The sequence below is a fragment of the Esox lucius genome, chromosome 18 (assembly GCF_011004845.1).
Source record: "Esox lucius isolate fEsoLuc1 chromosome 18, fEsoLuc1.pri, whole genome shotgun sequence".
In the NCBI taxonomy this organism is placed as follows: domain Eukaryota; kingdom Metazoa; phylum Chordata; class Actinopteri; order Esociformes; family Esocidae; genus Esox; species Esox lucius.
The window spans coordinates 5,723,049-5,735,940 of NC_047586.1; the positions used below are offsets into that span (position 1 = coordinate 5,723,049).

Here is a 12,892-nt window from a genome sequence, read left to right on the forward strand (position 1 = left end):
TAGCCCGAGAACAAACACACAAACGAAAACACACACATCCATCTATCTGACAATACAATCTCCACAAATGTTAGTAGGTCTGCGTCCAGAATGGCATCCGTTTACCTTTAGAGTTGACTGCTCCCAAGTATGGCCCACAAGGATATTAACTATGGCCCTGACAGCAGAACAAATCACTTCCAGTTTGACTCACAGAGTACTTGAATCCTAAATAACACCCTATTACTTACAAAGCAAACAACTTTGGACAAGAGCCCCACAGGCCACGGTCAAAAGTATATTGAGAATAAAGGTCCACTTGGGCCGCAATCACTGTGGCCATGGACCGACCGACTGACATTGTTCCAGTGTTTCTGAAGAAGAAACGGTTTCAGACTACATGCTTTGAAGCCCCCGTGATCTAACCGAATTGAAAATAAAATATTAAGGACTGTGATTACATGAGAAAATGAAAGACCCAATAACAAATAAAATGCTTGGTATTTCAAATGTTTTCCAATTTTACACAATGATTTAAAGGTCTCATCAGATGCATATCAAGTATAGCCTAAATAAACAAAGTTGGTGGATCCACTGTCCTCCCAGACCAATCCACCATGCTGCTACTCCTACTGTCCTCCCAGACCAATCCACTACAATGTTTCTACTACTGTCCTCCCAGACCAATCCAGCATGCTGCTACTCCTACTGTCCTCCCAGACCAATCCAGCATGCTGCTACTCCTACTGTCCTCCCAGACCAATCCACCATGCTGCTACTCCTACTGTCCTCCCAGACCAATCCACCATGCTGCTACTCCTACTGTCCTCCCAGACCAATCCACCATGTTGCTACAACTACTTACCTCCCAGACCAATCCACCATGCTGCTACTCCTACTGTCCTCCCGGACCAATCCACCATGCTGCTACTCCTACTGTCCTCCCAGACCAATCCACCATGCTGCTACTACTACTGTCCTCCCGGACCAATCCACCATGCTACTACTACTACTGTCCTCCCAGACCAATCCACCATGCTGCTACTCCTACTGTCCTCCCAGACCAATCCAGCATGCTGCTACTACTACTGTCCTCCCAGACCAATCCACCATGCTGCTACTCCTACTGTCCTCCCAGACCAATCCACCATGCTGCTACTCCTACTGTCCTCCCAGACCAATCCAGCATGCTGCTACTACTACTGTCCTCCCAGACCAATCCACCATGCTGCTACTCCTACTGTCCTCCCAGACCAATCCACCATGCTGCTACTCCTACTGACCTCCCAGACCAATCCACCATGCTGCTACTCCTACTGTCCTCCCAGACCAATCCACCATGCTGCTACTCCTACTGACCTCCCAGACCAATCCACCATGCTGCTACTACTACTGTCCTCCCAGACAAATCCACCATGCCGCTGCTACTGTCCTCACAAAACTAATCCACCACAATACTAATACTGTCCTCACAGACAAATGTGTGTGTGTGTGTATGTGTGTCTGTGCTGCTAACTATGCAGCAAGGAAGTATTCAAGCATGATCAATGTTATTGAGATTGGTTGACTATGTAAACATTCTGAAACTGCAGCATACCTGAATATTCGGGAAAATAAAATTGGTTATCCACACGCAAAATTGACTGCCTCACTTGCGGAAGACGACCAGTTTACTGCTGGCTTTCTCTGACTCCCCTCTCTCTGTGTGTGAGGTCTGACAAACTAAAGTCTATATAAACTGGCCAATGTCAGACTGAAGAGAAGTTAAACAAGACCAGAGGTCTGAAGAGCTGACCTCGCCTAGCTTTTACAGGGTCATTTAAAAGATGAACTATCCACTCGGCAGAGATACATCCACAGCGGTAAAACTCTTAGAGGGGGCAATAAAAGCACGAGGTGGCATCCCAAATGACACCCTGCCCCCCATGCAGTGCACGACAGTCCAGGTAATAGCTTGCCAATTGGAACGGACTCTCAGCATTTCTGTAAAACTAATCCCACATAAAGGTGACACCCCAGAGAGTCATCGAATTGCAGGGATAGAATGAATAGAATGGCTATCCTCATTCTAGCCAATGATGTCATCATGTAGCGCTACTCTATTTCCATGCTTCAGACGTTCCGAGAGCCTCAGAGCTGGTTCATTCCTCTGTGTGTTAGAGACGATAACAAATTTGGTGCAGTGGAGCATCCCAACCTCCCTCGGCCCAATCCCTTTCATCTGTCTCTCCTGCTCCTCCACTTCTCCTACTCTCTCTCACACACACACACACACACACACACCCACAAGGAGACACATAGGACAGGCTTCTGGCCAAGCGCCAAACCGGCACTCACAGCACTGGGGAGAAAAGAGTGTTAAAATCTCTTTGATTCTCAAGTGAACTTCTAAATTTCAAGAAACATTGTGTTTAATTGTTCAAATCTGAGCTCCTCCATTTCAGGATCAAAATATCTATGTACGTGGCACTGGATTCCACCTTTTCACAAGGCTTCTTAGCTTCTCAAAGACCTTGGGATTTTGGAAACAAGGGGAGGTCTAAGAAAAAGTTTATAAAAGGAGCCTAGACAGAAAGCGGGGAATCTGCAGCGAAAGCTGTGAAACTACTGGTTAAGTCAAGTATCTACAAGGTTCTGTTGAACCATTGGAAATATTTTAGCTTGAAAAAATCTATTTATTACACTACTAAGAACCATAAGATCCAACAGGCCCTAGTTAAATGAAGTGCACTTGTGGAATACTTGTCTCAAATGCGTCCAATTTGAGACATACCCTCAGCGCACGTGTCTAGCAGAGCAGAGAAAAGACTCTGTGGCAGATGGTCTGGAAAAGCCTAGCCAGCAAAATCCTGCCTTCCCAAAGTTAACAAAACACAAACATTGTAGAATTTGCAGAGTCAGAGAAAAATGAACTTTCTCAGAGATAAAAGGGGTAGCAAATCTAAAAGATAAATAATGACAGTGCTTTCTAAACCTATAAAGGTGTCTCTCAGCCCTTGGGACCAAACCTAGTCATTTCGCTTTACCAAGCGAACAAAACTCCAAAGGGAAAACAGTTCCAACTCCACGGACTCCAACACAGACTTTGTTGACATGGCGACAGTGATTAATGTTGCTATGACAATGCACTGGAGCGCTGCTTTGATGGAGCACCTGGCTGAAGGTGTGCAACCATTGCTACGACGACAGAGGTAAGCGAGCTAGCTGGGAGTTATTTGATTGCGTGTTGGAAAACAAATTGGGTTTCTGAACACCTTTGTCTGTAATGACCTTCTGAAGAGTCAAATGACTATAAACAAACAATGTAATGCCAGGAAAGAGACTGTGTGTGTGTGTTTGTGTGTGTGTCCTTCGTTGTGCATGGCCGAGTTTGATATTATAATATCTCCCAGATAGATTATGTGTGCAAGCAGAGAGAATATGCCAAGGCTCACATAGAATTATGTGATTACTAGCAGCTGTTATTCCAGTTTTTGTCATTGATAATTAAGAATTTGCAAAAGCAGAGCTTTAACTTGGTCAGTGACTCCAAGCCTGTCTTCAGAAGATAAACACGTGTCTCCTTTTGCGAGGAAAGGAGTGTTCGCTTGCTTCCTTCTTTTTGCGCAATGAAATTCACAGCTGATAATTCCCCAGTAAAACAGAAAGTGGCAATCATTTGACTTGGGGGTGCAATCAAAATTAACTATGACTTCAATTTTACAAAGTCAATTTACTCCATTCCTCTCTGTCTTCTCCCTCTGTGCCCACCCTCCCCCACTCTGTCTCTACTTACCATCCCCCCTCAGAGCTCCGGAGATCTGTCCATCTGTGACAATGATCAGGCGTTTATAGCGATCGTTAAAAAAAACCACCAACGGCTCAGATTAGCATGTGCGGAAATCATTAGGACATATGAAATGCTGTTATGGGGAACATTGGGGGAGGGAATTACTACTGCAATGTTATTGTCATGTTTAATGGCAGAAATAGTATGAATAATAGATCAATGATATGAGCGGTCTCATTACACATCTTAAGTGTGTAATTCTGAATGGAATTTAAAGTGGTTGTGTGCATAGAAAGTGTGATTTATCAAATTATCTCACAACAGTTTTACGCACACTGGTGGAATATCACCATTGATTAACTCTGCTTATTCTTAGCGCCGGTGCTCGCACACAAACTTGGCTATTTGCATTTTTACACGTCCTAAATTGACCATTTATGGACAGAATATTCCCTCTGGGTCTGTGGAAAACATACAACGGTGTACATGACATACTACGGTGCAAACCGAAAATCAAAGACAAGTATATTAAGCTATCACGATTGGCCATCCCATCCTCAGCTGCTACCCTAGTAGCGTAGGGACAAATGCGGTCACTGTGGTTCTGCAGAATGTCCAAGCCATGCATTCTACCTGCTGCTTTCCCACCACATACAGCAGCATCTTTAATGCATCGCATATCACCTGCAAACTAACTGAGTGGAAGGCCGTTCCGTTTGGATGGTACGTTTACAGTGCCTTCAGAAAGTATTCAGGCCCCATTGCCTTCCTCACATTTTGTTGCGTTATAGACCTAGTTCATAGTTGATTAAAACATTTTTGGCCATCTTTTTTTGCCATCAGTCTAAACAGAATTCACAAATCACCAAGCTTAAACACATTTTTAGATATTGGTGGCAATTAACTGAAAATGAAAATCTAACATGTATTCAGACCATTCGCCAAATACATATTCAGACCTTTGGTCATGAAACTCAAAATTGAGCTCAGATGCATACTGTATGCTTTAAACATCGTTGAGATGCAACTAGAACTTCATTCATCCATCCATCTTCTTCCGCTTATCCGGGGCCGGGTCGCGGGGGCAGCAGTCTAAGCAGAGATGCCCAGACTTCCCTCTCCCTAGACACTCCCTAGCTCTTCCGGGGGGACACCGAGGTGTTCCCAGGCCAGCCGGGAGACATAGTCCCTCCAGCGTGTCCTAGGTCTTCCCCGGGGTCTCCTCCTGGTGGGACGGGCCCGGAACACCTTCCCGGGAAGGCGTTCAGGATGCATCCGGAACAGATGCCCAAGCCACCTCAGCTGACCCCTCTCGATGTGGAGGAGCAGCGGCTCTACTCTGAGCTCCTCCCAGGTTACCGAGCTTCTCACCCTATCTCTAAGGGATCGCCCAGCCACCCTGCGGAGAAAGCTCATTTCGGCCGCCTGTATCCGGCATCTTGTCCTTTCGGTCAAGACCCAAAGCTCATGACCATAGGTGAGAGTAGGAACGTAGATTGACCGGAAAATCGAGAGCTTCGCCTTGCGGCTCAGCTCTTTCTTCACCACGACAGACCGATACATCGACCGCATTACTGCAGAAGCTGCACAGATCCGTCTGTCAATCTCCCGTTCCATCCTTCCCTCACTCGTGAACAAGACCCCTAGATTCTTAAACTCCTCCACTTGAGGCAAGAACTCTCCACCAACCTGAAGTGGGCAAGCCACCCTTTTCCGACTGAGGACCATGGCCTCGGATTTGGAAGCACTGATTTTTCAACTAGAACTTGATAATTCAAATGATTGGACAAAGGCACGTATGAGCTCCCAAACTTCACAGAAAATGAAGTTCTCAGGAAAATGTATATGACATACAGCTTGAAGGACTCTGAGAGCATGAGCACAAAGATTCCCTGGCCTATTAGACCTAAATGCCAAGCACTATGTCTGCAGAAAACAAGATGCAGCCCATCACCTGGCTAATATCATCCCTAAGATGAAACATGGTGGTGGGAGCACCATGCATTGGGGATGCTTCTCTGTGGCAGGGACTGCGAGACTGGTCACGATTGATAGAAGGATAACAGTAGAAATATCCAAACTTATTTGTAAATATAAGCAAATATTCATCATTCAGCAGAACAATGATACAAAACTCATAGACAATGGTGGAGTGGCTTTGGGACAAGAATGTGAATGTCCTTGAGTAGCCCATCCAAAAGATACCCGTTAAAGGCATAACCAGGAAGACTCAAACCTGTGATTGTTGCCAAAGTGTCTTCCAAAAGTTCAGAATAAATGGTATAAAAATCTATGTAAATGAGACTGAACAGTTTTTTATATGGCACACATTTCTACAAATGCTGTCATTATGGAATATTATGTGTAGATGGATGGCAAAAAAAAGACTAGAACACAGTAAAATGTGGAGAGAGTGAAGGTCTGAATAGAGGACTGTATGTCAATCTGGTGCTGTCTAATGTCTCGTTGTTTTTAGGAACCGGTAAATGTAATTTAAATAAACTCCTCTTGACTCCCACCTGTTGAGCGACTGGGTATGAAATGTGCACGAAGCCTGTTTGTTTTACAGACACGTTTTTAACTTGCTCATTCTCAGTGAGATGCCAGAGAGAGGAGGTCCTGAAACCTGAAGGGTTGTGGTACTTGGTTACAAGGTTTATTGTTTCATGCCAAAACGATGCCTGCTGAGCCAGTGTACATTTTGCAAAACAGTCTCATCTGTCTACAAAAATGCTCCCCGTGGAATACTGTGTGCGGGAAATCTTCCATCAGAGGATCAGCCTCCCATTCGATTTCCCATTATCTCAGTCAACTATATTAATTCAACAATGGTTTTGCACACGTCTACAATTTAATAAGTCACTGTACTTTGCATTGTTATTCTTACAAATCAACTGAGATTACAAGAAATACCGTAGCCTGTTGAGGAATGTTGCATTAATTCAAAACGGAAAAACAATAACATCAAAACATGATTATTTATTTCATATTAACTGGTTCACTTTATAGAGGTAGTTGTCAGGGCTTTGCATACATTTATCTCTCTACCTTCCTCTGTCTGTGTCTCTTAATCTCTCTTTCTCACTACAGTTTGTCTCTACATCTGATGTCTCCTCTCTTGACTATATGTCTGCTTCTCCTTCCATTTATAATCTCTCTCCCCCTCTGTTTTAACTTCCCTCAAATCTCTCTCTTTCCCTCTCTTTTATTCTGTATGTCTCTTCTATTTCCCTCGCTTTTCCTGGCTCACAAGTCATCTCTTTCCCTACTCTCTCTCTTACTGGCTCTGCCTCTCTTTCTCGTCCTCCCCAACACCCTATCAAAATCTATTTTTTTCTCACCTACTTTCCAATCCTAATCTTTGAATAGGATCCAGGAATAACTTAATCCTACATTCGCAGTTTCTATATGAACCTTGTACTTTGGCTCCTCCATTAAAGTAGCCTTTCCTGAACTTTGCAAGCTGTCGACAACAACCTGTTGGTTGTCTAAGCCAAATGGATGAAGCAAGCAACAAACTGGATTCACTCAGTGTTTGGTAAGGTGTCATCCAATGGACAGGTGAAATGTCTGCCTGAAATGTGAAATGTCTGCCTGAAATGTGAAATGGCTGAGTGAATCAACAGTTAAACAGTCAAAAGCACTGGTGTCCTGAGATATTGGTGTCCTGTGTAAATGTGAACATTAATTTCCTTGTTAAATATAACCAACCACTTTAACCAGGATCATGGACATAGACAGGGTTGTAGCCTAAGCCTAACTTTAACACGTACACCAATCAGCCATAATATTATGACCACTGACAGGTGAAGTGAATAACACTGATAATCTTGTTGTCATGGCACCTGTCAGTGGATGGGATATATAAGGCAGCAAGTGAACATTCTGTCCTCAAAGTTGATGTGTTAGAAGCAGGACATAAGGGCAAGCTTTAGGATCTGAGTGACTTTGAGAAGGGCCAAATTGTGATTGGCAGCAAAAGGGGGACCTACACAATATTAGGCAGGTGGTCATAATGTTATGGCGGATTGGTGTATATAACTTGAATATAAATGAACATTTTCTATTAGCAAATTCCACCTGGCCTCTCCCTGTGTGACACAGAAGGCGAAGTCTTGCTATATGCAGACAATCTAGTTCTTCAAAAGAGAGTAAACAAAAATATCTAAATATCTTACATCGGTTCTGTAAGATACGGTTCTGTAAGACACGGTTCTGTAAGACACGGTTCTGTAAGATACGGTTCTGTAAGACACGGTTCTATAAGACACGGTTCTGTAAGACACGGTTCTGTAAGATACGGTTCTGTAAGACACGGTGCCTGACATTTAACTTCAAGAAGATAAAGACAATTACTTTCGTTCAATTAACTAAAAGAGAAAGCAAGAAGGGATTTTAACTATATAGCAAATTCAAATGGACATACCAATTAAAATGTGGTGAAGTGTGGGGTACTCAAACCTATCAAAACCAAAAAAAATTTAAGAAACATTGTATGGAAATATACTGCATGCAGAAATCTTATTGCATTTCATTGTACTTTACTTGCACTTGTTCAGTGACGATAAAGTTGAATCTAATCTAATATAATCTGCAAACATGCACAGAATACAGAAAATAATAATAATAATAATAAATAATGCATGTAGGGCAGACTTAGGTCTGCATTATTAATAATCATTCAGAACAGAGTCATCTCATTTTATAACCACCTAAAAACAAGCAACTCTCAGTCCTACCACTATGAACCCTGAAATGCCAAGAAATGAGAGAACAGCCCCCGCACCCAGTTAATAGTGAGGAAGAAGTTCACAAACCGCTGTCAACCAATTTCCAACAATCTAGTCCAATAAGGATTATAACCAAACCAAAACAAAAGGATGTCTTACTATTAGTAAAACATCTAGAATTATAACATCTGTATTTAAACTTCAATGTTTTTTTAAACAGACAACACACAGTGGCCAACGTCTGTGACTGACAGAAAACTGCGGAATATGACAATGTACAGGCTGTCCAGGGAGACAGGTCGTCACAGGCAAGCCCGATGACGCATAGAGGACATGCTTTACCCACTCTGCTCCCAGGGAGACGGGAAGACAGAGCTGCATTTCCTGTAACACTGCAACAAATAACAAAACCTAACACAAGCTTTCTTTACCAAACAGTCCCATTTTACTCATTGTCACTGCTTGTCTGCCATTGATCTCAATATTGGTAGTTCATGTGTACTCTGACAATGTAATCAAACCCATTTTCCACGTCAAATACGTCTACTACATTTATTTTAGAGAAACAGAGAGAGGCAGAGACTTACAGAAAGAAACTTACAGACAGAGAGACAGAGAAAGAGACTTACAGACAGAGAGACAAAGAAAGAAACTAACAGACAGAGAGAGATTTAGACAGAGAGGGAGACACACAGAGGGAGAGAGACTTAAAGATAGAGAAAGATATGACTCACAGACAGACATACAGACAGAGAGAGAGACAGACACACAGACTCACAGCTGATGGTGATGCCCAGCTCCACCCCAGGCTTCTTTGGTAGCTTCACATGAAAGGTTCCACTGCTGGGGATGACAGACTCTGTAGGGAGGAGCAGAGGGGTAGAAAGTGAGGGGTAGAAAAAGAGGGGTAAAAAGAGAAAACAGACATTAACACACAGACAGAAATGCACTGACCCAGCTACAGACCAAATCCTCAAAAGCAAGAAAGAGCATGAAACATTTCTCAGACAAAAATCCATAAAAGCTGTGTCAAGGACAGACTGTGGATACAAGGGAACAACGTGTTACTATAAATACAAGGGAACAACGTGTATTTTTACTGTTCCCCCGTCCACCAGCTTCCAGCCCTGAGATCCAATCACATGGACAAGGGGGTGCTAACAAAAGTATGGCTGAGACTTGAGACTGACGAAATTACAATCATCTCTTATATTATGTAATCACAAATACTTTTCCTGGGAGATGAAGAACATTACAATCTCCCCAATACACACTGGATTGTTTGCCAAATCAATCTACCACCAACCATTTCCTCTTCTGCTCTCTGAGATGAACGATCTCGATCACCTCAGCTCGTGAAAAATACAGCTCCCAGATACGTTTGTAAGCAGAAATTGACAATGTGACAATAAAAGCTCAGAGAAATTAGTTCAGATTTCTGCAGTCGAAATGCTTGGCCAGCTCATGGCCAAGACACTGCCTACAGCCTCTGAAATTCCTAATGTCTGCTGATTATAGGTTTTAGCCTATTGTGAACTAATCAGCCATATACTGACCGGAAAAAACAAATGAACCTCCCTAATCACGTTCTACAGCTGGCTGGTGATTGTACGTAATGATTAACAATGGGGGACAGTGTGTACCTGAAATCAAAGGTTCTGGAACCAGCAAGACAACAACTTTGATCAGCCTGTCCCTGTAGCGATGCCCCAATGTCAAAGTCATTATGGTCTGACTTGGGGAGTACAGCCTCCTGGCACAGAGTGGAACATAAAGGCCTAACAGATACACCCAGCAGGGAAGATGCTGTAAATTGATCATTGCCTCTATGGGAGCCTTTTAAAATGCCCCCAACAACCTGCTTCAATAAGAATAGGGAAACTGCGCATAGTGGGGCTGGGATTCAAACCCTGATGACCCATATTAACCCTCTGAGCAAAAGGCTAGGCGTTAGCTCTCAACAAATGTCTTCAAGTCACCTTAAAGGTTATTCATCAATAACCTTTATTCATCGATAACCTTTAATATGACTTTGCTCTGTATTGTATTCAAGTTACGGAGCAAAGTTCACTGCAAAATGACTTTTTATGACTGATGGGAGGTGTTTCAGACATAACTATGCAACACAGCAGTAATTTGGAAATGTCCCACCAGGAATGTTCAACCAATGACATTATCGGTTGGTTAGGCCTGCGGTCTCATCTAAACATGAATGGAGTCGTGTTTATAGCCACTAATTTGACCGTTTGCTCAATCACACCAGTGGCAGATAGATATGTTTGTCCTCGTTCAACAGAGCCATTGGGCTTGTCTCAACAATGTTCCTATCGACATGGCAGGACAGCCAGGTTGACACATTTCCTGTGGCCCTATATAAAGACTACAGCCTAACGGGGAACAGTACCTGCAACATCAAACTCTATCTCCAGAGAGACCTTGCTGGTGATGCTGGAGTCTCTGAGAAGCTGATTGGTCTCCTCCAGTGTGCTGTCCTCTGTAGGGATCCCATTTATGGACAGAATACGGTCACCTATCTGCAAGATTCCACACCTACAAGAGGACACACGTACGGTAAAATGACATGACAGCAACAAAGTGACCGGTAACTCTTGTTGTCGACGCACACCACATCAACCTGCCCTTCGCTTATCTCCACAGTCTCACACCTACACAGAACGTCTGAGGTCGAACAGCCACAAAAATGTAAATGTGATCCCTCTTCCGTTCTGCAGTCCTGCAGTGTTACAGCTAGCCCGCTGTAGATAACAGCCCATTACCAGTGGAGGAGATGGTGGGAGCATATTGATCCCACATCAATATCACCCACAATGATCAACAGATAGAGGACACACGGAGACACGCAGCTTTTTATGTCACCTCCATTAAGGCAGCACCGATTTGAATAACATTTTGTCCCCCACCTACTGATGAATTTCTTGCAACAGGCTCCTACATAAATCCCTTGGACACTTATGTATGTCTGCATAACCTCAGTCGGCGGAAGGCTTTTCAACCCAGCAATTCAAAGTGCTTTCAGTCTAGTCATGTACCTCACCAGGTCAATCATCTTGTTGGGATGTGGTGGGCATTGTCAAATTCATTTCCTGATTTTAGGTTTTTATGGGCCTACAGTTTTTGGCAGTTGGTCTTGGCGTCCCGGTATGAACGACTGTGTTTCAAAGTTGCTGCCATGGCTCAGATGGGCCAATCAATTTGATTCAGTTGCATTGTTCTATACTGTAGTATGTGATTCACAGTAGTTGTATTTGATTCAGTTGTATTGCTCTGTTTTGTTGACTGGGAAGGACTGCATATTTTAGCTGGTCTTTAAAAGGTTGTGGCCATCAAGGGGCATCGATCAGAATGCAGACAAGATCTATACTGTAGTATGTGATTTGGTGATCTTTGATTCAGTTGTATTATTCTATACTGTAATATTTGATTCAGTTGTATTTTTCTATACTGTAATATTCAATGAAGTTGTATATGATTCTGTTGTATTGTACTATACAGAAATATTTTATGCAGGTTGGATTTAGTTGTTTTGTTCTATACTGTCATATTTGATTCAGTTGTTTTTTTACTATACCAGGGCTGGGAAAGGTTTTTGTCTTGCAGGCCACCTCAGATTCAGAAAGTCAACAGAGTTTTTTGCAATGGTGCCATTTGTTTTTCAAAATCAATTTGCAGGCCTGAAAATACAGTTATTAAAACATGTATGTATCAGTTTTAAAACCCTGTTTCCAGAAATGTTGGGACACTGCATAAAATGCTAATTAAAAAAATACAATGATGTGCAAATTTTTAGTCCCTGTATATAATTGCAAATAGTATAAAGACAACATATCAAATGTTGAAACTGAGAAAAGTTTTTGTTTTTGGAAAAACATGCCCATTCTGAATTTGTTGCCAGCAAAATGTTTCAGAAATGTTGGGACAGGGACAACTGTTATTGAACAATTTTCTATTGAATATAGGGTTTGAATTATTTGTCATTGCATTCCATTTTTCTTTACATTTTACAGTGTCCCAACCTTTTTGGAAACAGCGTTGTAATTTCGACATATTTGAATGTAGTTTTAGGCATTTAAGAGTAAGCCTGTTTTATTTTTATTTTTTAATTGTATTTTACCCTAAAACCTACCGTGGTCCAGACTGAGTCCATGCTGTAGGTGTTGGAGATCTGCTCTCAACCAGCCGCAAAACCAACTGCAGTTATATTCTTCCACTTTTTACAACCAATTATGCTGAAATTCAGGCACTGGAGCCAGCAAACAAATAACATTCAGGTTCCCCTAAGTTGCATCCTCTGACGTCAAAACAAAGTCAAAGCTCAAAAAAACCAATCAGGATGGATAAGAGACACGTTGTTATTGACAGTAATTGGGGGCAGCGGGTCTAGTGGATCATAATC

The 12,892-nt window shown here is 42.6% G+C and overlaps 1 protein-coding gene across 17 annotated transcripts in view; it reads right to left on the reverse strand.

The window, feature by feature from the left end:
- The window catches only part of grip1 (glutamate receptor interacting protein 1), a 325,906-nt gene that overhangs the window by 24,620 nt on the left and 288,394 nt on the right, over positions 1-12,892 (reverse strand). For all 17 annotated transcript variants that reach the window (XM_029114786.2, XM_029114783.2, XM_029114789.2 and 14 more), the window contains 2 exons: positions 10,883-11,028; positions 9,257-9,337 (listed from right to left, as the gene is read on the reverse strand). In XM_029114786.2, the coding sequence (XP_028970619.2) occupies positions 9,257-9,337; positions 10,883-11,028 (227 nt within the window). The remainder of the gene's footprint in view (positions 1-9,256; positions 9,338-10,882; positions 11,029-12,892) is intronic.